Source organism: Glandiceps talaboti, chromosome 10 (genome assembly GCF_964340395.1).
Source record: "Glandiceps talaboti chromosome 10, keGlaTala1.1, whole genome shotgun sequence".
Classification (NCBI taxonomy): Eukaryota; Metazoa; Hemichordata; class Enteropneusta; family Spengelidae; genus Glandiceps; species Glandiceps talaboti.
The window spans coordinates 10268092-10293674 of record NC_135558.1 but is presented as its reverse complement, the minus strand read 5'-3'; the positions used below and the strand labels follow the sequence as shown (position 1 = coordinate 10293674).

At 35.0% G+C, this 25583-nt stretch overlaps 1 protein-coding gene across 1 annotated transcript; it reads right to left on the bottom strand.

The window, feature by feature from the left end:
• Positions 1-3694: 3694 nt before the first annotated feature.
• Positions 3695-25418, bottom strand: LOC144441373 (DNA (cytosine-5)-methyltransferase 1-like). Its single transcript, XM_078130930.1, has 30 exons — positions 25401-25418; positions 25196-25276; positions 24499-24608; positions 23982-24100; positions 23460-23552; positions 22894-23045; positions 22374-22451; positions 21553-21656; positions 20854-21034; positions 18086-18183; positions 17565-17697; positions 17157-17240; positions 16153-16277; positions 15701-15806; positions 15122-15340; positions 14588-14655; positions 13821-13944; positions 13061-13304; positions 12497-12615; positions 12015-12086; positions 11242-11356; positions 10711-10862; positions 9987-10118; positions 9497-9643; positions 8895-9062; positions 8239-8388; positions 7840-8006; positions 7237-7477; positions 6355-6471; positions 3695-6068 (listed from the first exon to the last, which is right to left on the bottom strand). Exons 1-30 carry the CDS (start codon positions 25416-25418, stop codon positions 5964-5966), a joined length of 3822 nt encoding a protein of 1273 aa, XP_077987056.1. The 3' UTR covers positions 3695-5963.
• Positions 25419-25583: the final 165 nt, after the last annotated feature.

Below are 25583 nucleotides of genomic sequence, written 5' to 3'. Positions count from 1 at the left end.
TTTCCCGCCTAAATTTTAATCCTAAATCAAAGTGGGCCTGTGGTAAAATTGATGAAAGTTCACAAGCCATTAATCAAGGTTTAAAAAAAAAAATTATGGTACATGTACAGAGTATACTAACTTAAATCAGTGAGATTTGCATTTCTTTGTTGCAGGGTTAAAAAAAGCTGTAGCACTGTTTGTACTTTACTAGATTTAACCAAATATGTAGTACAGGATTTTTTGCCGAAAAAGTAGAACTTTCATTTCATTTTAACAGACGTGTATAATTTGGGTGTATGTTTATGACAGAAAATGATAACTTGATATTTCGATAACGAGGTGCAAATCTGCATGAAGAGGCTTGAGAAATATTTTGGAGTAACATTTATATTTATTATAATTTGGAAACTAAATATTATAATTTGCATATTATGAAGTATTTATTTATTGAAACTAGTCCTTTTTACTGGGTATTGTAAAAAGATATTTGAAATTTCGAATTTACCCCAGTTTGCATGAAAAAACCCCCCATATTTTTACAAAAGAAATATTCTGCCATGGTTATTGTTTGAAGTGTGTGAAAAACATCAATATTGTTATCTGACCTTTGACTGTTAACCTATGACCTTGTATCATCATTATAACATGGGTTTCAAAAGGCAAAACACTTGTCAATACTTTGCAACACTTTATGTAAGGTGACCCCACAAATGAGTTGATGGTTTTCTTGTTGTCATTTCCCTCCACAAAAGATGGAAAATAGAAGATGGAACGTGAGAAACAAAAAATGGCTGTTACCTATTGACTAATACAATAATGTTTGTCCATGTAATTAATAGTAAGAATGCCGTTGACAAAATGCTTTAGTTCTTGAACCTGTCGATATTGTGTCACTAGAGGGCGTACTTGAATCAACAGAAAGGCTTATCAATACATCTCGCTTTTACAGTGAACTGATTATAAATTTTGGCAAGACAATTTTCGATTTGTAATGTTTGCATTGTGATGGTGCTATGCTAGGTAACAAAGTACAAATTTTCAATGTTTCTATTGCATTTTTTTTAGAGTACATTTTCTTGAAAAGTACAAGTTGCCATTTCAGAATTATTTATGTAGAGTACAATTTATCGCTTCTTTTGCATGCAATTCTTTAGTTTTCTACAAGTACATTTTTTGTTATTTACAAAACAACTATACAGAGTTTACATGTATCTATCTGTCTGTCACCATTCAAATACTTATTTGAGGTTGCCAAAATTTGGTGCTAGGCGGCTGGTTTAAAACCTTCTTTCTTGTTGGTCTTATATGTATAAGAAATTTTTTAGATCAGAGTACAGATGTATGAAATATAACAAAGGTATTGATTGGCAGCATTTCTGTGTTAAAGGTTTCATCAACCAATCATTGTTGTTGTTATTTTGGTGCTAGTATCTACATAAAAATAAAGCCTAAGCCCAAATGACATAATTTGTATTAAACGTGAAATTTTATCACTTTCTTTAGGTTATATTGAGTATGATGTAAGAAACTTTCAGATATTACTGATATTTAAATCTAGTTTTCCTTTACATGGAAAAGCTTTGACATTTTGTAATGAACTAACAATGAGAGTATATTCTATGGACTACCGGGTAGTGTGTTAGGTATTAGAAGTTTTAAAAGTCCTGCTTACTGCATTTCTTTGGAAGACTGTCAACTCATATCAACCACAGGGGTCAGGAGAAATAAAAAAAAATTAATAACAGATTCCAGATTTAACTGTTATCACTGACCTATCGGTGTTTATCAACTTTGCATTAAGTAGTGCACAACTAATTCCAGAACAAACTCACAGGCTATTTGCCAAATTGAAACATTTCCCCGCCCAGTGGAAAACGTCTACAGATCGAACTAATGGTAATATTAACAGTCAGTGGAAATTATAGTTATGACGGGACTATTTAATACTTTATATGAAGTGTAGAGAATAAGGAAATGATATTAGAAATCCGGGAAATCATTTTTTTTTAAAGAAAAAAATCCCTCCTGACCCCTGTGGTATCAAAAATGTGTTGTTTTCAGGCTGTACAAAAAAATGTATAAACTTGTATACCTGTGATTTTTTTCATGACAAATAATACTATTAAGAAGATGCTGAATAATTTTTATATATTGTAGCAGGTAAATTAATAAATCGAGTTTTGATATCACAAAATTATAGAATGCATAATTTACTAAAACTAAAACTTTACAATGACCAGATTTATTTCATTATGTAATACCTCTCAAATACAAACTTTACAATTTGTGAAGACTTCCACAGGAATGCCATACTGAACATTTTACAACAAAATTGTATATTGTGGTGAAACTAAATTATTTGAATGCCAAGTTGAATGGCATAACAATGTGAATGCCAAGTACAATTTGAATGGCATATTTTAGGAAAGGTGTTATTTTCATAATCACATAACTACATTTGTTTCAAACATTGCCTTGAAGCTCGCAAGTTCCTGTGGTGCTGTAGCAAGAAAATTTGATGTTTCCCTTTATGAAAATATTTTTAGTTTAATTTCAATAAATAGTTTTGCAATAACAAGCAATATAGAAGGTTTATTTTGAATAGTAAATATTTAAACTAACACACTGACTGGCTGTAATACAGGTTTACTGGCATTTACAATTTACTGTAGGTTGGTTTTGCATTTATAGAAGTAACGAGAATTAAAACAGTATTTTACAGGAAATTAGTCTAGATGTGAATATTTTCATTTTTTACATTCTGCTGTCAACATGTCTTTATTCAGTACAAGATTTTATGTTTGTAGCTGTGTGTACAAGTACTTTTTGGATTCGTAAAAAAATCAATTTTTTTGCTCTCAAAATGTCTTGATTTCTTCTAGATTGCCTGATTTTAGTTGTGCGTGCAAGCGTGTGTATGTGTGTTGTAAGTACTTATTGGATTGGTATAAGAATTCAACTTTTACTGTCACAATGTATCAAATCTTTCTAGATTTTGATATTTCTTCTAGATTGCCTGATTGTAGCAAGTACTTTTTGGAATGTTAAATATAATGTCAAATTTTCATTCCATATTCTTAATTCGCTACTCCTGAATCAATATACCATTTATCCTCTTACTACTGCTGTACTTTTCATTACCCTGCTTGGGAGCCTCAATTCTCTGCAAATGAGGTCACTTGGGGAGCCTTGGTTCATCAGTGAACATATGTATTTAGGGTACCCTTAGTCTGTGAGATAGGATGTGTTATGCCATGCATATCAGATGATTGATGTATGAGGTGCCCTGTCATAGTGTACCTTACAGACTAGGTTACCCACGTCTTGTACTTGGCACTTGGCAGGTTCTCAGACCACTACTAGTTGTGGATGAAAGTACCACTGGTGGCAAGCACTCACTTGCTTTCAAAGTTAGAAGAACTGCCTGAGTATCCTAACAGCTGGACTAAGGGTGGTGCCGTTGAAAACCAAAAAGCTGCATAGCTATGAATAGTCTTGTAGATATTGGGTGTACTATCAGAGTTTTTATCATTTGCAGTTCACACTCACTCAGAATACATGAGACATGGTTCGAATTACAAATCTTTAATATAACCTTTATTGATATTAAACACAAGTCTAACCCTACATGACAAATAGAACATACTGACATATTATATTCACAGGAAGTAACCCACAGAGTTAGTGTGGTTTTATTACATCAAATTATCTAGACCAAGGTTTTTAGATTGTTTGAGATAGTAATACCATGACAACTCTCTGGGTAACCAAATAAGACACCTGCAGTTCACGCAACCATTTGCACTTGGCAGTGTATAAAATCCTGATTATGTTTATTTTAAAGTGTATCTGTAGCAGAGTGGTCAAATGTTATGTGGACCATGTTTAGTATGTCAGGGGTACATAGCCTAGCTTAATTGTAATGCTGGCAACCACTTGAAAGTGTGTGTGTACCATACTTGATAATACAGCCCACATTGATTATATTATGTGGTCTAAACCTATCACTAACCAAGGAGGTTCTGTAAGAGGAGGACCCTTGCACTAACCTAACCTAGAGTCCCTAGCTCAGTTCCAATGATTTGGAGACATACAGCAGAGTAGGCCACTCATGGATGACAATATGTACCAGGTATGTTAGGGAGTCTAATGCTGATTCTTAACCCCTTAACTCCATTACAATAGTCAACTTTATGTTTCAAGATGCATGAGTGAACACAGAGTGATAGATTTGTCGTTATGTACACTTTTTACAAACCGTTATCAAATGAAGTACTAACAACAAATCTTTCAGCCAAGAGTGAACATTGCATCTTGCAACTGGCAAATAATCTATGAATACACAGTGTCCAGTAAATCCAGAAAATAGAAGTCTTGCTCACAATACTATGACTTGTATCACAATACAGCACAAATGGTAACAACAGTGAAATCTATCGGTATAATACAAAGTTACAGGTAGACTGAAAGATCTGTCACATTGGGGGGCTTAACATTGTAAGTGACAGCAATGTGGAGTGGCCATTGTGATCTTTCAATGTCAGTGACAGACAGTACAGTAAAATCTATCGAGTTACAGGTAGACACTGAATTTTCAGTGGCATGCCAAAATTGTAAGCAATAATGTTGAGCGCCCTCAACGACAAATTTTTGTCTAAGGTACAGGTGGTATAGTGAAATCAATCAAAATAACAGTTACAGATAGACTGAAAGTTCAAAACTAAGCGACAGCAATGTAGAGCCCCCTCAACGACTCTTTCAGTCTATGTAATGGCAGTACAGTGACATCCATTGGTATAACATACAGTTACAGGCAGTTATACAGCTTTGCATTGCATTGTTAACGTTCACAGAACTTCAATTACAAACAGTATCAAAATCTATTCAAAGACTCCAAAAATCTACAATTACAACTTAATAATATTTTTACAATAAATCTTAGTGTCTAGAATAAGAGTTAATATTTAAGCATAATAATTCAGCTACATTGTATAGTCCTGCTCCACAATAACAAAAAATTGAAACATACAAATCTATACTTTCTTTAAATTTTGTGGATAAAATCACTGATCTGAAAGAATATATAACGCTAATTATTTTTTTGTTCGAATAATTTTTCAAATATATATCGAAAAGTTAATATTTATGGTTACTCTCCAGTTGGCTTTAAACTGGAGATGAAATATATTTGTTACATTAAGTAAATTCATCAAAACCTGCAATAGGGGTAAGGCCTATTCAAAGAAGCGGATGAGAACTTCAAGACACAGGAATGTAATTTATAAAATGGCCACAGAGGGCGCTGTTACTTCTTTCTTTTTTTGGACAAATAGCAGGACAAAAATTTTACCCACTGAAAGTTGGGGGTTTATTTAGTGGCAATGACAGAAATGTTTCTCTCTTAAAGTTCAGAATCATACCTTGGAATTGAAAATGGTGAAATTTGCTTTCTGATAAAATAACATCAGATAGGGTGCATGTGGGTGTTCTGTTCTTGATGCGAGAAATAAATTTTAGGAAAGTTCAGAAAACTTTTGTTTGGTCTTGCTTCAAGAGATGACCAACAATTGTTCTTGAATGAAAATCACTCCACTGGCGCAGCATCCAGTTAGGGACAAGAATATGTCGGTATACACATGAATAAGTAATGTAACAATGTTGGCTATTCTTGTCAACAAAAGACTGTTTTCAGTTAGAAGCCATTTTTATCCCCAAAAATTTGCTGCCCTGATAAATATAATCTAAATCTCATAAAAAGGCAACATTTATTTGTATTTACGCATTTTTGTGCGAACAATAGACAAATATTTAGAACGCCACCTTTGTTCTCACGACAAGAAGTGTGTGCTCCAAACTGACACATAAAATCACAGAGCACAGTATTACAAAGAATTGTCAACATTTGACTAGAAATGGACTAAAATCCAGACAACCTCTAAACAATGTCCAATTCTGTGGTTGTAGTGACACAATTTTTACAGTTAGTCCATTTCATCCTTCTCTTGCTCTCGTTGGAACTCAGTGGCACATATCCTAATTTCATTTCCAATGGCTTTGGATAGAGGTGGGGGTACAGCATTACCAACCTACAGGCACAACAAACATAAGTGAGAGAAAAGAAATATAAGTGATGAAAGCAAACACGAATATTGTCAAAATTTGTGTCAGAATCGCTATAAAAGTGTATCGGTTATCAAGCGTAATGTACTGAGGACATTTATTTTAGTACTGTACAAAAATCTACAGGGTGCTCTTCATGTGATAAAAATTCACATTTCTTCCACAGTCACTAACTACAAGATCTTAGCACCTGTAAATCACTAATCGCTGTTTATGTTAAAAAATCACCATTTTCCTTTTTCTAAGTCCTACCTGTCTGTGTTTGTCTAGTACAGTTCCATAGAATCTATACGTGTCTGGAAATCCCTGAGACCTGGAACATTCACGTACACTGACAACTCTGTGTTGCTCTGAATGTAGAACACGACCCTGTGGGAAAAAAATGACAGGTTACTCTACATGCAAATTAGATTTAGACAAAAAATCTTCCAATAGTGCCAGTCTAGGCAATAAAATCTAAATACACTTTCAAAAATTTTAATTGTCCATTTTTTTTATTCCTTACCAACATCTTCCCCTACCCCAACTCAACTTTCAAGACTTGCTCATGTACGAAGCAAACATGGTTTAGTCTGCAATGTATGCCATATCAGGGCGCCCTCACACACCAGCTTACCCTGTTGAGCAGACCCTGTTGAGGACGCAACAACCCATCAAACCTTACAGTATCGGGGCGTATTCGATTTGCCCTATCCTAATCATGATTTATCGATCATAATCATGATTTCACGGTTGATAAATACCAATCACAATCATGATTGGTAATCACAGTAATTATGCCCCGACCAGTGATTGACATGACTACAAGATGGCGGACAACGTAATACCATAAAGGGATTGTGCACACGTGACTGACAGCAAGTTAGGAACGACGAAAAACATTACATATATATAAATAGTGTTCGGTGAGATTGGTAATATTTTATCATTGTAATCATTTTCACGATGTAAAATTATTTATAGGAAATGTGCGAAACTTTTTTAAATGTTTACATTACATGTTAGTAATCGTGATCATGATTGAATGTTTTGTTTACAACCTCATTTTGCGAAATGACGTCAGATTAATCACAATTGGACAAATTGAACATGCCCCAGTAGTGTACAAATTTTCCACACAACAGAGCAACTGACCTGTTTTCCCATAGGTTCTGGGTTAGTGATTGTTGTACTAAAGAATCCATCCCATTCCAACCGTCCATACAATCCTGCCCAATGATTATGACGGTTTCCTGTGTGTGGTAAGCACCATGGAATCAGTGAATTAAACTGCCTGTCTGTCGGCTCACATGGCTTTCCTTCAGCACATGAACACACACCACGCAGCTGACCACTCTGACCATTGCCATTCTTTTTGTCTCTGTGGGTGTAGCACCTGAAATGACCAAAATAAATATCAAAATTATTTCAAGAAACGCTTTTTCAAAAACAAAAAATTTCCACATAATACCTTGCATGACCTTTTCTAAAGTTAAGTTAGACCAAATGGAAGTCGTACATATTCAAACAGAAAATACATGGTTTATACCCCGTCACTGTATGTCATGAAAACACAAGTCTACATTATTGGTTTTGTGTTGCTTGGCAATGATGCAGAACAGTTCAGAGTAGCTGGCTGTTGTTATGGTTACCAGTCCTATCTGCATCTGTGGGAGCCTGAATTTTTAATCCAATGAAAACAAGGCCTTTGAATTTGAATGTCAAGTTTTGCACTTGGGAGATTTTTACAGAACTTACAGTTTCTTGCATGTAGTCCCATCAGACAATTTGATTGCTATGTTAGGCAAGTCTCTCCAGTCTGAGCCAGGTGCAAGAGGAATGCGACGCATACGAGCCTCAATTAACGGACTCATTTCTTTACAGATGTGATCTCGTAAGACGGGCTGGTATTGCTGCCCTCGAATCTACAATAGGACAAACGAAAAAAGTGTTTTGATAATTTAGTTATTCTAAAATACATAAACTGCATGCAAGGATGCAAATAGCCATGCTATACTGTAGAACAGGACAGTATTGATTCCAGGCTACAAATAGCCATACTGTAGATCAAGACAGTAGTCTTAGAACATCACAACATGGAGTCCTTGGCAACAACAAACTCATACTCCATTTTAGTGTATAGATATTGGTACTTACCATTCGTTGATAGCATGACTGTGCATCCCCATCATACGATATCTCTATTTTATTGTGTCCATTACGAATCTCTGGTAAATCGGACAACGCATCACGTACTGTTATCGTACGGTATGGTGCTGAGGTAGTACGTGTGATGTTGGACAAATACTGAAAATATACAAGAAGAAAAAAAAAGTATGTGACTTTGGAGTTTGGTCTAATAATGTTATAAAAATCATATCACATGAATTTCATGACAAACAATGCACTGGCAACTGATGTGCTCTCCAATTATTTGTGGGTGAGGAACACTTGTATAATATTGTTTATTCAGTTCTGTACAATGAGTACATGGGTGTTTAGGGCCAGACTCTGACTGGATGCTATTATCCATAAATGTCCAATCAAAAAAAGATACAAAAAGTGTAAAATGATTGTTATTGTATGTACATGTACAATAACAAACATTTTACACATTTTTTAAAATGTTTTGCAATTTATTGAGTTACAAACAAACATGGACTTGTCATGTTATTTCACTTTGTATTTTCAAGTAGAAAAACATAGTAAAGTTAATTTATAAATTACAAATCTAAAATAAATACCCAATTCTCATCTATATGGCCACTTTAAAGCCAACAGATCAAAATAAAAAAAATAGAGTGATGACACACCTTTCTGTCGTCCACCATCACACTAAGTTGACAGGCTCTAGGTGCAAAGACATGAAGTGGTTCTGGATAGTAGGGTAATTTCTGACCAGGTGCTGCTGCCAGGATAATGGCTCTTCTACGTGTTTGTGGAACACCATACTGACCTGCTTGTACTACTCCAAAGGTACACTGCAGAGAAAAGCACAAAATATTTGATTCAGGAGTTTTGATCATTGTAAAATCAGTCTTCAAAAGACAATCATGTGATGTATATTGATAAAAAACTTTGTAACTCCTAAATTGCAAAGTTTATAAATCTCTCCAAACTTGTCCAAATGAAACTTTGTTCCTGGTCCTTTAGAAATAATAACTTTCAAGGAAATTGACAATCTTTTATTTTCCATAGAGATAAGTATTTGGCAGCCATATTGGATTTGGCGGCCATATTGGATTCTAAAATGGCTTCAATTTGATAACCTTTGACCTCTAGTTCAAAAATATATAAGGTGACCCCTGATGGTTTTTCTTGAGAATTGGTTTGAGTTTCTTGACTAAAATAACAGAAAAAGTTTTAGAGGACTTTGCCATGATAAATATAAATTCCGACTTTGATAACTTCTTACCTGATATCCCATACTGATAAGGGACCTAAGCGTCAATTTCAACACCATACTTTTCTTAAAAGAGACAAAATTTCTGACATTTTCCAGGAGAAAAAATTGAGGTCTGTAATAATCACAGTAACTGAGGTAGGATACCACCAATGAGTTCTGAGGATGGAAAATACATGTATTAAAATAAGAAACCTTTTATCAATATGCCAAATGTTTGTGAGCATGTGTTGTGTGGGTGGATGTACATGTAGTGTATGTGTTCTATCTATTCTATATACTGGTTGTTTAGTTCTGGTTGGTTTCTCTAATTCCATCCACTCATTGAAACATACCTGTAAATACCTGTAAATTTACTCAACACAAGCACAGTGACAAACAGTAACACACACACACACACACATACATACACACATACACACACACACACACACACACACACACACACACACACACACACACACACACACACACACACACACACACACACACAATCACTTACCTTAAACTTAGAATACTCTCTAGAATTAAATCTGTTCATGCCACTGAATCCTTGACATGGTGGTCCACCACATAAAAGTTCTACTTCTCCTTTCTGTGGTAGTTTCTGTCCTACAGAGTTGGTGGGTACACCCTGAAAATAGACAAAAGTTTCACTAATCAGACACATTTACTTTACATAGCCACTACATCTATCAAAGTGAATTACCGAGTGCTACACTTTTTATCAAATAGATAAATGTTTACTGATCATGAGTTATTCTGAAAACTGTCTCCGTAATCTCAATGATTAGTAAACTACAGTACAAACAGATGTTTTGTGTTCTAAGACAACCACATTTATCACAATTTCTGTCTTGTCACTCTCTGTATTTGTATTTTTACAAAGAAAATCAGGGTCTTTCTCACGTCATGACAAGAGGTTTTCCAATAATCTCTTGCTGAGAATACCCAAAATGGCTGAACACACATTAAGTGCAATAGGGCTTCTTTACATGATTTCAAATTAGAATAAGTTACCAAGGTGCTATTTTATCACCCAAAACCATATGCATGGTAAGTTAAAACCAAAATAAATATAACAGGAATTTTCCTTTACAAGTGAAGATTTCTTTTGTAATGGGTTTGGTTGTGGGTGGAGTTATTGGTATGGTGTGACCCAGTATTTCAAACATCTGAGTGGTATTTTTATAATGAAACCATGACATCTAACAATCTGGACTTACTTCCATGGCTAATTTTAGTAACATATTACAGTCTTCAGTGAAGACAGTGGATCCTGGATTATTTAGCCGGAATGCTTGGGCTGCTGGTTCATCTATCTCTATAGCCCATGTAGACTCAGCGACACCTGCCTCATGGAATCCTTCCGATAATCCTGGAAAACAAAAAAAAACACCCAATGTCAACTTTATCTTTTCTAGTTGGTTATTTAGCAGGTAAGAAGGTATCTGCAGCAGTGTGCATTCTAAGCCAAATTTGAGAAGCCAATGACATACAGCAATTTCTTGTAACCCTACAACTAAATTGGAATCAGTTTCTGATCTTTTAGGAGGCGCAAGTTACAACAGTTTTAAAACATGGTTGTGTTTACACATTCTAGCTCTGTATTCCATTTGAGGTATTAGACTTTATAACACCACATATGGCTATCTCACAAAAGACAACTGAAAACACATATAACGGCACATACCCTAAAATTGGATTTATCGGAAGCAAAAATAAGACAAACTCAATAACCTTAAGTGAGTACTTACCACCACAACCGGCAAACACATCAAGACATTTTAATTTTCTAAATTTGAAATTGTCTTCTTGTTCTGGTGCTTTTTCTACTGCAGCATTTCCTTTACCTTTGCCTTTACCTTTACCCTAAAAATAATACAAGAATGTTATGAACAAGCGGACCAATGGCTGGACCTATCAGACTAATAAATAATGAACGTTATTGTTATCTATAACTTGGTACAATCTGAATGGTGTTCTTTCAATATAGCGGTGGTGCAAAATTTTGTTGTTTCTATTATCTTGAACAATTCAAGGATTTTGACAATAATATTATCGCATCCCATGAACTTTTCTCTCTCAAGGGTTTGTACATTACCACGCCTCCAAAACATCCATAATAACCTCTAACCAACAGGCTGTATTGTTGTGTTCACTAGTTTTAAAGATGGCAACACTCATACCCTGTACATATTATGACCCTCCAATGTTCACCAAATGATGTTGGCTCATTTTTGCTTCTGTCAATGTTTTATGTTGAAGCAATTTTCAACTACTTTGAAACTTAATCACAGCCAGAGGCAGCCATGTTTGGAAAACAGTCCATGTCGATAGTATAATAGGAACTCTATGATTGGTCACTTTGTTGCTGGACAGTGACACCTTGTAACCATGTAAGACGAAGGGCCTGGGAGAGGGGGGGGGTGTACTAACATACAGCTGTGAAATTATGGAAGAAGTTCAAGGGATGAGATGAAAAATAATGTAAACGGATCACCTGGATTATTCAAGATACATTTCTTACCTTTCCTTTGGATGGTTTTGTTCTGGCTTTCCTAGGTGGTTCATCAAATTGTTTTCTCTTAGCATCATATGCCTACAAAACCAAAATAAAATTATATTTTACTAATTTAAGGTATAAGTGTGTGCAAAACCTATTTATACAACTATTTATTTTAGTGTGTAACTAAAATAGTGTAATTGTTGCAAAATGAAATTTATCAAAAATACTGATATTAAATCAAATTGTGTACTTGAAGACTTGAATGTCTAATACTGAAAAAAAAAATGAATAAAACTTGAACAATTGTGAATTGTCATCAATTTACTTTCATATTTGGAAATTAATTTTGACGAACTATTGTATTGCATGACCACATCGACAATTTGCAGTAGTTATGGTAAAATATGTCATATCTTAATCATTATATTAATTTGATCTTGGCAAAAAAGTGTATTGTCAGTAATAAAACTGATTTTTAAAAAATAAGCAATTAATTTCTTTACCTCTAAGAAATAGAATCTATCCATTCCTTTAGAGCTGTACTCCAGCACTGATTCATTGAGGTCATCTTCATACACAACAGTACATTTACCTTGTAGATCATAAGCACTAACTTCTGCCTCTGTAAGATTGAGATTTTTTGAAATTCATAGAAGTTAGAGTGTATCTATACATGGGGATAAATATGTGGAATACGCTTTATGTGGATACTACATGGACAAAACTTTCTAGTGAATTTTGTATGACACTGATGCTGTAGAATTGTCCTTGAGAAGCAGATGTTGACATGTTTTCTGATCTTCATCACTCCCATGAAGAAGTTGTAGTTTGTTTAAATTCACCTTCATTACTCCAGTAGAGCAAGTATACAATAAATACAGTACTATGATCTTTATTGCCCCCATAAAATTTTTTTTTTAAAATGACATTAAAAAAAAATGGCCATTCTTTATGTATTTTCAAAGCAAGTTAAAAGATAGTCCGTTTGTTCCTCTTCATCATTCCAATAACGCAAATTGTATTTGCCTTCATCACTCCAGTAAAGTAAGTTATTTGTTTGTATATACCTTCATCACTCCAGTAAAGTAAATTCAAGTCTGCACTGTAGCTTGCAACTATCCCCTTGTGGGTATTTTCTGGTCGATAGAATTTCACAACTTTCAGTTTAATTTCTTCTAGAAGTCTGTTAGGACTCTTCTTTGTGTAAATACTGATAATTCTTCCGACGCGGAATGGTTCAGGACATTCTAAGTTACTTCCTTTGACATAGTCTGTAGTTTTACGATAAATCTCAGGGTACACCTCTTCATCCTTGGTACAGAAAAGACATTTCAAACATCAAAATAAAATATTTCAGCGAAATTTTCTACGCAAATATTCTCTTTATTCACCAAAAGTGGTTTGTTGTATAAGCCGGCACTGCTTAAAGGGGGAGTGCCATGCCAAGAAACAAAGATATTTGTGCAAACTTTGAGTTTGGAGAGTCAGTGCATATTTTTGTGCCATTCACATTCCACACAATTGCTGAGAAAAATGGGGTTGAAACTTGTTCTTTATTCATTGTTCAGTGTGGGTCCTTTCAATGAACACCCACTGCATGATGGGAGTCAATATATATGTATACAGCTTTGTAACATTTTATACTTGCACACAGTATTTGCAAAATTGCCAAAATCCACGAATTTTGTAACTACGTTTGTACTTCGTTTTGAGCAAACACTTTAGCAACAATTTCTGCTGTTGTTGACATTGCCACATAGTTGTCTTTCTATTGTTGTACGATGGTTATAGGTGAATTTGAACGTTACCATGGTTATATTCCCTTACCACATTATCGTTTCTTCGTGGTTTCTTGGGTGGTGGTGCTGGTGTGACATTGAAGTAAAAAGAACCAGGTAGAAGATAACATCCATCGCCAACCTTGTAATTCACACCATCTTTACTGAGAGTACTGAAAATATTTATACAACATGATTTCATTTAATTTTGTCTGTAAATTCAAATTATTTTATTTGTGTCTAACAATATATCATACTTCAATCGTGTTTTACATCCAATTTTTAGAAGTGTCTAATTATATTTTCTGAGGTTTTAGGGAAGAAGGGAGTGAGAGGTGTTGTTACCTCAATAGGCATGTGATGCATTCACAAGAAATCCCCAACCATGGATACATTTTCTGTCTGAAAATCCATATCATGGGGTTGATAAAGACATCTACTTATTCCATGCTTAAGAAAAGTCTCCAATCCTTGAATAAAAGGTAATGTAGCCATCAACAGAAGTCATACAAATTCAAGTGTCTATACAAATTCAAGCGTCTAGTGACACGTGTACAGTTAACTGGTCATACTCTTCATGTATAATATAATGACATAATTCTTGGTAAATAACTTCCCCTTCAAAGAATCATATTCATTGCCTAAACACCACATGGCGCCTGTACAAAACTTATCCAAGTTATCTTTTGAGGTTTAAAAATCAACTGCAGCAAGTAATGTGAAGGTATGGGTTTATTTAAATACTAACAAAGAACGGAAATTTTTCAAAACAAGTTTGTACATAACAGAAAACAGAAACCATGACACAGTACTCACCTGTAGTATATAATATTAGAATTATTTTCATTCGAGTTCAATTTCTCTTTGACTGTTGGTGTTTCCTTCTGTGGTTGGCAATCAAGAAAAAACAAATTTATGTTTCTCTGTTGGTAACTATAGACAAATCTAAAATCAAAACATGTACCTGGTGTTCTTTGATTTGATCCCCTAGCTATCCTGGCTCAAAGTTAATGGTAGTTCCATGTCCCAAGACTCCCAATTCTTGTTGTGGGCTACTATAAGTTAACAGCTGATAACCCACTCAGATTATCTCTGATTTTGTGAGGATGTAGAAGGAGGAAGATTTATAGACATGAACGAATTTTAATAATACACGTTTCCAATGTGGACCTCTGTTTTCAGTTCATAAACACATGTATTGGACAACTGGTCACCATCCTTGGGCTACCAATTTTGGAAAGTGGTAGTCCACTAGGACTACCACAGATAAATATTAATTTCAAGCCCTGGCTAGCACAATAGTCTAGCTCCCTTGCAGGTACAAACTGAGCTTCAAAATTCAAACCTTACCCTTCTAATATCTTCAAGATACTGACAGCTTTGACAAAATCTATGACGAGGCATATCATCAAATTGTATAACTTCCGGAGGATCAACAAATCTGGCACAGTCTGGGTCATAGAACTTTTGATAGAAGAATGTCTTCCCATCATCCTCTTTGATTATAGTATCCTCTTCCTCACTTCCACCTCGCATAGCCCAGTCACTAGGGGGCGCTTTATACAGGACCTGAAGTGACAAAACAGACGACGATGTAAGGGAAATGAATCAATACCATTGCTTATCACTAGCAATTCTTTTGGTTGTGATAATCATGACCATGTTCTTGGACAGATAGGTTTGTACATTTTCAAGATGCGAGGTCAGGTTATAGTATGGCTCTTACAAAGACACCAGGATCATGTGATGACATCATCTTCAAGACATCTGCCTCACATTTACTGGTGACACCAATCCATGAAATGACTGCATAGGAGAAACGCCTTCTGATTAATACCACTTAGCTGGATATATATATATGCCAAACCCAGTGATGGTACTAGCAGTCACTTACCTTACTGATGACATTCAATGAAAATAAACACTTACCTGACATTTACTGATGACATATTCCAATGATGTATCTTCACATTCATTTACCAGGAATACTTCCAGTGGGTCTGACGTCTCTCCTAGTAGAGTATCCGTACCACGACTATGGATTACAGGGACAGAATAAATCAATATTAGTTTGAAAGCAGTGTTTTTGCTAAGGTTACGCTAAGTACCAGTGTCACTAACAGAGGTAGGGAATATGGTAAAACTTGCATAGATTTCAATGTCTTGTACCATAATTTGAGTAAAGTATCAACATGCAACTAAACAGTATACACATTCAAAGATTAAGAGGTAAACCAAATTACAACAGTTATGTCAATTGCAATGTGTAAATTTTTTCAAGGCATATTTTCAGCAGACTGGTATATAAAATACAAATCTGTTGATATTTTGAATGGCTTATTACGAAATAATATGGTTAAAATTAAAATGTGGGGACCTACCAGAACCAATGTGCATGATAGAGAGCATCTCCGTTTCTGTCCTGCCACATGTACGCTATCCTGGATATAAAGACAGGATTAGATGGTTCTGGAGGCGTAACAAGTACACAGTCACCAACGGAAATCTATCGGACAGGAGGAGTAAACATGTATGCTATGAGATAGGTAAACATGGACCTGACAAATGCATGGGTAGTCATGACAACGACAAATGTATTTTGACAAGTTAAGACAGACTCAAAGTATAAGTATATTATGTATTACATATACTAGTACATTACATAGATAGGTGACAGTGGTGTCTTGGCGAGTTCAATATAATCAACCTGTAATCAAGATAGTGTAAATATTGGAAGTCCCTGAATATTATGTATACATGAGATAATGGAAATCTACTTAAATAAAACACTGCATGCACTTGTGTGTATGTTACTATACCAGGAGTGTAGTTACATTAAAAGTCCATTGATAGATACTGTACAGTGAATATGTTGCAATGACACTAGTGGTAATATTTTGCATTTGTCTTCTTGAATGTACACAAACCAGTGTTATATGTGTTATAGTCTTGTGGCTATATAGTGTTTTGCTGAACAGTATGTGACAAAGTTACAATTGAAGGCCGACTAGTTCTACAGTAAAGTTAAATACATGTTTGACTCTAAAGTCATTCTAGTCATGTGACTAGAATTTGAGACTCCTTGAGACTGTCCAGGTCTTGGTGATTTATTGTCATCTGTCAAAATTAGTCTATCTGAAAAATGTAGAAGAGTTAAGACCAACTGTACAACAGATAAACATTGTTATTGAAGCTAGGGAGTCAGGGTTAAGGATAGGTATAATGTTATGGCCCCTTAACTCACAGCTGATTTCCATTATCTATCGTGAATGGACACTGTTCTGCAATTGTCCTAAATAATGGTAATAGTGTATTGAAAGTTCACTATACAGATTTTAATGCTGACCTTTAAAGCTGGGTCAAATGTCAAAGGTCAAGTCCTTACCTTTTCATTGTGAATTTGCACAGTATTGTAATATTTCTTCTTATTTTCCTCCATGATGGGTTTTCCAATCCACGTTATTGAACCCTACATCAAAAGATAAAATATTGACTTTCACTCAAGAGACTCTCATTGCCAAACCACACCTAATTCTAACCATATATTGGTATAGTCTATTGTTTACCAAGTAAAGGCTGTACCATTTTGAAGGAAAATAGGGGTGGTGATGTGAAATAGCTCTGCTTCACTTTTTTTTAGTAAGAGAAGATAAGCTAGTTTTACTATTTGTCATTAATGTCATCTTTGCAGTTGGATCACACCTATCTGATACGACTTAACTCAAAAATATCATTTTTTTCCACAAATTCTGGCAAATTACACGAGCAAAAGTTGAAAGATTACTAATCTAACCTTTGATGTACGTTTTCTGGATGTTTTCAACATCTTTTTAATATTCTGGTTTTTCTTGTCTTTGTTAGAATCATAATTTTCATCATCCAAGTCGTCATCTTCATCAGCTTCTTTGACGGCCATATTTGGACATCTGTAAGTACATTAAAGATAAAATTCATCAGTAAAACCTTAAAAAAGCTGTTTTGTTCTGGTTACCCGATCCTACCTTGTTTTTCACTGCTGACCCTTAACGTTTTTCAAACATATTCGAGAAAAAAAATAAAATCACAAAAATTGTGGATGCGGAAACTGACATCAACATAACACAGAGACCATATGGAAAACAAGGGAAAACATAACTACCTGAACTAGACACCCACTCACATATGAAAAATAATAATGAAATAAAATAAATAATCTACCTACCCCACCTATTCCAAGATTGAGTGTAATCAGAACTACACAAATTTTTTTTATTAGGCCTAACTGGAACATGGCGTATTGTATGTACACAATCACTATAAAAGTTGATAACATACCTTCTATTGACACATGCTTGTTTAGCTCTGCCAGAACCTCCAAACTTAATCATATCTTTACAGGCTGCACATTTACCACAATCAGTAGCTTGGCAAACCTGTAACAAAGAAACACATGTTATGATAATTTTTTTCTCATTCTGACTGACATCAACACCTCCCAGACATTTCTGCCTCCCACCAATGGCCATATATGACATTATTATCAGGTGTGTGCAACTTCAAGTACAAGATGCAAAAATTTCCACAAATGTTGATCGTTTGAATAATGAGGTATTTTGGTTGAATTTATTGATTTTTTTTAGGGGAGGGGGTTTAATTGACAGTTATAGCTCATTGCTAAGCAAATACTTTAGTATACATGTAGGTACATTGATATGGTTCATCGATCACCCCCAACCAGCTCTGCAAACTTCACCAATCATACCTCATTCACTTCTTGTTATATACTGTAAATATATTTATTTTGACGAATGAAAAATTTGGTAGAATGAGTTTTAGACATGTTTGTTAGGCTAACTTTAATTTAGCAGAAAATGCAAGGAGAAGGTAGACATTCCTTATAAATAACTTATCTGGTTGGCCGACTGCATTCATTTGTAGACACATTTCACAACAACTGAATTCAGAAACATGACAACTCGTAAAGTATGTTAGCGAGACTTATTTCTGCAGAAAAAGCTTTGGTGCATATTCAGCTAAAATAAACCCAGCACCAAAAAAACAGACACCTACGGCAGAACTAAAGTCAATCAGACCTACCGTTACAGTAATTTGTAGTTACATGTTTTCCTTACAGTCTTAACGTTTATATCTGACAAGTCAAATATGGACAAGGGTGGTTGCAGAATTCCATGGAAACAGTGGACAAGTTGTTGTAGGGGTTGTTTTACAGTCATACAACCATCATGTCTTACCTTGACTAGAGACAAGCTCATGCCAATTGAAGCATGTTACCTGTCTATCAGGTGCGAAAACGTCAGTAGATGCATGGAGATACGGCTATGAACAGACGGCCCTAGAATGCAGTCTGCTTATCAGGAATTTAAAGAAATTGAGGGTGTGGCTAAAATTTAAGTGGCAGGAGGTGGAAAAGTAACTAAAATGAAGGCTGCATGGCATAGTAAGTGCATTATATAATATATTACAGCGTGCTGTGTTCCATATTTGGACATGGGCCATATTCCTTTATTTGGACAAAATGTCTGCCATGTCCCATGTTTGGACTTAGGCTTGTCCTCCCTTCAGACAAAAAGTGCTGGTTATGTATTTGGACATAGGCTATGTTCCTCATTTGGAAAAATTGTCTGCCATGTTCATATTTGGATCTATTTGAATAACACACAAAACTTTCCATGTTTGGGTGTTGGTTGGGCTCCTTATTTGGACAGTGCAAGAACAGTTCCATATTTGGAAAAAAGTGCAATATTTACCATATTTAGGCATAAGCCTTGTTCCTTATTTGGACAAAGACTGCCTTGTCCATACATATATTTGGACATAGTGTGTTAGGACGTGGTGAGAGATTGTGATTGCAGCCACAACTAGACAGCACTGTTCTGCCATAACATTAAACAGGCATTTGACCTCAAGCACTTGTCATGGTTTTCCATAAAAATATTTTCAAAAAAAATGTCATGCACAGCACAGCACGGCACGGCACAAAGACAGCAAAGCTATTAATAAGCACAACAAAAACAATGACAACTGTTTTTCACAAACAAACCTCAAAACACCAGCACAACTTGGCAGATTCATTACCTTTGTAGTATCATCTTTCACATCTGTCTCATTTGACTAAAATTCAATTAAAACAGTAAAATTATAGAAATCAGGACTGAATTTAAAAAATAACATTTTCCTGTCCTGGCAACCTATTTTGTCATTTGCCATAACATTGTAAACATACAATGTCTTTCATATTCTACAAATAGTTGGTAATTAGGTAGTGTTCAGTAGGAGACACTAAGTTAAATTCTACTCCCATCAGTTAAGATATATTTTTGTGCTGTGTATTCACATTATTGGTTATTAGGGTGCACACGACTGACAAGTTTTGTCAGTTGGAACACTGGCTGGTCAAGAACGACAGAGTAATCTGATTGCTCCCATGATTACACATACACTCATTGGTGGCCATCTTGAAAAATGGCGGCCATATTGGATATTCCTACAGTTAACATTATTTTCATAATCAGCACATTGAATTTAGTACTGTTGCAAGTGCTCACTTGTATCACCGTTTTCAAAATTATGTTCACTTATAAACTAAAGTATTGGATGAAGTTACAACTTTTTATAGCCTGTTGTTAGCTTAGATTTGGCGTAAACAAATGTATCTTTTGTAACTAACAGCATTAGCTTGGATTAAGCAAGACCTTTCATACACTACACTACATTTCAAGTGTTAGACTGAATTTGGCAGTTGCTTTTTAGACACTGCAGGCTTTTGTTTCACATGGCAGTTATCCTACAACTACAGATATGCTTACAGGCACCTGTCGTACGATACAAAATGTAAATCTGATCAAAGCTGGTTACTACAAAGCTTTCCAATAAATCCGAGCTCCGTTTTTAGTCTATAACTTTATCATCTTTGATGATTACTTTTGTAATATCTTTATATTATTCCAAATACTAAAGCTAATTTTTCTTTTTGTGACTTTTTAATGAGAACTTTTTTTGAGCAATAATATCAGCAAAAGTTCACAATTTTTAAGTCAGAGGTGCAGACTATGTTAAAGTCATTTTCAATAAAATCGTCTTACCTCACAAACACCACATCTTTGTTTTCTTGGAGCAGAAGAAGCTTTGTCTTGATCAATCTCATCTGGGAAAAATGTCTCAAAAATATTACGAACTAGATAAGTAGTTGTAGCTTTGGTCTGTTTTGGAATAACCTTTTTTACTCTGTTCTTGACAGCAGCTCTTTTAGCAGCAACTGCTCGCCTGGAAAATCACAAATTTTACACCAAAAGTTACAAAATAGGAATAAAACTTCTCACAAATTTTTTGAAAAAAATAAGACGACTATTTCGGATCTGGTATCAGAAATGTCAAATTTCCAATTTGTTCAACTCTCCAATGGATGAAATGTGAATACATCACATTCCAAAGTGCTGGTACCAAATTACACATATTTGTCTATTGTATAATTTTGCATTTACATGATCATAGTTGTGTGTTATTAGTTCTTTAGTTTTTTTATGTAAGTCACCATAAACGTGGTTGTGGAAGATGCCAAAACACCGAGTGATTTACTATTGTCTGTCAAAAATAACCACATCTTTAAAAAACTCTAAATTCACTTCTAAAGTATCATGCAAATGTGGAATACTGTGTATGCAACAGTAAATAAGGAATGACAAATTAAAGGATCATGGAAAAACAAAAGGGGGAAGGAAACACTACAGGCAACTCTGAGGGTGCTAATTCATCCTAATGAATGAACCAGTGACACATTTTACCTCTTTCCCAGGGTTACACCAGCTAGTTTGATCAGATCTCTCATACATGGCGTTGTTAATATCAAAATCTCATCAGGATCACCAGCTTCATCATAGCTTTCCACCTGTTACCATAGAAACCACATCAAAATGCTATTACCATAGATACATTTTAAACAAAACGTTTTCATGGATAAAAAAAATTAGCATGGAAGCAAACTATATGTCCTGATGGATAAAATGTTGTGATAGACATTGATGAAAAATTGATGGTACGGTACCTAATATTCAAAAATTTGCATGAATGAAAAATATGTTCCCATGAATATCAACTAAAAATAACAAGACATTTTCATTACAGAAAATTGTCTGCATGACAAACATTTTTTGACACATAGACTACAAATTTTATATCACATCATTTTCTGGTGAAATATAAGGACATCTTGTGCACAATGTATGCTAAGCTATCAAGGTGAATACATAATTATAGAAAAATCATCAACTTTTTAATTTCCCATACATGTTAGAAGTCTTTGCTTGCTTCATGTTTGTCTTGATAAATTAAAATTATAGATTAAATGTGCTGGCGGCAAAAACTATGAATTCTAAACATCACCACTTGGTGGACTGTGACATTCACACATCAGACTATATTTGATCACGACAGACAACAAAGAAAGAAAGTAAAAGTTATGGTGTTTGTTCACTGCCATTCAAATTTTGCATTCACATAAATTCAGTATAACACAGTACACTACATGTGTAGTTCCATGCATTTTGGGCTAAACATCCCCCCCCCCCCCCCCCCCCGCCCCCATATCAAATTGTTCATGCCTTACCTGTTCTACAACAAACTGTGCATGTCGTAGCAATGAATCTTCAGTGAAAGAGGCACAATCTTGGGGAGGAACAGTAGTCTGTAAAACAGAAAACATATACTGATACAATTGCACACTTAAAGGCAAAGCTGTTCTCTATACTAACACAGTCTGTCACCAAACTCATCACTCTCTTGTCATCAAACACATCACACACAGTCCTTGTATCATCAAACTCATTGCACAGAGTTCTCGTCATTTAAACTTATCAAACAAAGTTCTCTTATCATCAAACTCATCTAATGCTGTTCTTGTATCATCAAACTCATCACAGAGTTCTCTTGGAGACAACCTACATCAATTCTACCAAAATACCCCAAAACAATAATTGGGCTCAGATGTCCTCAATAATATGGCAAAACCAATCAATGACGCCCCTCCTCTCACACAGCCTGGTCATTATCAAAAGACTATGCAGCTCACTGTCCTTGACACCCCTTCCCGAGCAAGTCAAAGCAGCTCACTTCTCGTCACATCTTACCTGTATTTTATTGAGTAGATCTTCATAGCCTGCCTCAGGATTATTCTGTAAGTACTCTATAACTATTTTACTCATGTATATTTTTTCCTTCATAGTGTTGTAGATAGGTATGTAACATTCACTGGGTGCCATCAGAATATACTCAGCAACAGCTGTAACAAGATGTGTAATAATATCAAACACAATGCTCTGGTGACAGAGAAATATGGTATGAAGATTTCAGTAACAAGATGTGTAATGTCAAACATAACATTCTGGTGAGAGTGAAATATAGTATGATGATTTCAATCCAGAAGTATTTCAGTTAATCAAAAGGATTTATATATTTTCAGTGAGGTTTTGGTACATTTCTCAACCAGCTAAAAATGAACAACGAATATCAAACCATTCCAGCTAATGGGGCTTAAATAAATGTTAATATTCAATTGCAAATTCACAGAAATTGTCCATTCTAATCTTACTACTTACTAATGGCAGTGGCAGTACTTGTAATAAAACAGATGTAAACTTTCCAACCAATCAGAAAGAAGGTGATGAAATGACACTATGCAAATTTCATAACTCACCTGTACTAAAGCCAATCAGAGTACTTTCACCGCCATCAAAACCAGCAGTCCACCATTCATTGATTGGTCCAATGGCTTTCGTAGGCACGCCACCTTAAACATCAAAATCAATACAAGTTAAGAGAGATGAACCTTATGTGGAATGGGCATAACGTGATAAATATTCACAAATCAAGATTGTACACTTTTCTGTTCTGAAGGACTATTGTACTAAACTTCTCGCATCACAAATTCTTACATGCTGAATTGACTTATATTATTTACATATTACTTCAACAAAATCTTCAGAAAAGACACAGACATTACCACCCCTTCCCCAATATTTTACCAAGGACTAAAAAGTCTGATTATTTTCAGTATTAATCACTTTGTCTTCAGGTGGAGGTTTAGCTAGTGTTTACCACTGTGAACTTTGACTTCATGCAAATAAGCAAAATCCAACATGTCTGCCAAACTTGCTAGGTGTGTACCTAATAGTACAATCACTGAATCAGGCCTTTCAATGAAATACAAATGACGTACCTTCAATGGCAGGACTTTCATCATAAATTGGTTTGATATAACCACTGAAAAATAACTCTTTATTCTTCTCAATCATTCCAGAATCAAAGGGACACAAATGGGTGTTCTTGTCGTATATACTGTAAGATGAGAAAGGCATAAAAAAGTATGAATTAGACTTGATGTACATTTGTATCTGAAAGGGACTAGAGTCGAAACCTCAAAATTTGTCTGCATTATTTTATTTCATACTGAGATTCTTTAGCTTAGTGCACTTATAATTTTGGGTGATAAAGTTGCACCTTGAAAACCTATTCCACTTTGAAATCTTGTATAAAAGAAGCTCTTCTGCACACTTCACGAGTTCTGTCATGTTGGGGATTTCTTGCAATGCATTGTGGGAAGCTCTTACAGGAAATGACATCATAGTTACCACACTCTCTTTCAAAGCAAATATTTATGAACAAAGAAAAAAAGTATGAGAATTACTTAAAACTGACAATGCAAAGATTGATAATTTCTATCATAACCATCTTACCTGAAATTTGTAATTTTATGTTGTGGTCTTTCATCATAGGTACCGTAACTTTCTTCATCTCCAGTGAACAATGACAATCTGGGATCTGTTAGGGCTACAAATTCTTCCATCTATAAATTGAGAAATAAAGAAGTTTTAATTAGGTTTATCAGAAATGTCAATTTTCATACAGCTCTTACCACAGTGCTTCACAGTTATTATCCAATGGCATTGACCTTTAATGTCACAACAGCCCTTGATACTTGAAAACTCCCCGGGGAACTAAAATACTAGTACAATTAATTCCAGCTCCCATTATCACATCAGATTAAATCCTTCACACAGTATCTTCTATCCTACCAGGTCCCCATTTGTTTAGCGGGGGGGGGGGGGGGGGGGGGGGGGGGCACAATCATATCTCAAATTTTGCATAAGGATGTTAGCCATTCAGAAACAAGCAGTAATGGCAGGGCTCAGACAGGCAACTGTGAGTCCAAGAAGGCCACACTTGGAATTTCAAAATTTTATGATTAATGATTTCATAAATTTGATTATCCTATAGGAAATTAAATTATTCCAGGATATTAAAGGAGTTCTACGAGCTATTTTTACATTATAACTGTTTGATTATATTTCAAAAAGACACTGTCCATGTATTGATATCTTGACTGCATCACCTACAAAGTCAACTTTGACCTTTGATGTAACTTTTACTTACAGCGCCCTCAGGGTCACCAGGATATGTCTTCAAATCTGGGTCATCTAGTAACTGTCGGCATTCCCCACATCTTGCAGGAGGCTGTAAAGTAACAGAAAAGGGACAAGATGATCATATTAAACATGAAATTACTTATTTCAATATCATATTATAGGCATTTCTGTACATTTTTTTCATTTTGTAGCCCTTTATATTCTTCACTCACCAATTGAAAAAATTCCATAACGACAATCATGCAAGACTTTTGAATGACACATGGACATGGACAAATTAAAATTTTGATCGAAAACAAATTTACTGACAGATACACAAAAACGCAAGTACTATCTATAAACAAATGCTTCCTTCTGTTTCTTGTCTAAATATACAAGGTTATTTGATGGTTACC

Excerpts from the sequence above, each read along its gene's own strand:
- LOC144441373 (XM_078130930.1), bottom strand. Across the intron at positions 14,656-15,121 it reads ATCTTGAAGATATTAGAAGG|AAGGAAACACCAACAGTCAA; the intron begins GTAAGGTTTGAA and ends TGCCAACCACAG. Across the intron at positions 12,087-12,496 it reads ATAGATTCTATTTCTTAGAG|GCATATGATGCTAAGAGAAA; the intron begins GTAAAGAAATTA and ends TTGGTTTTGTAG.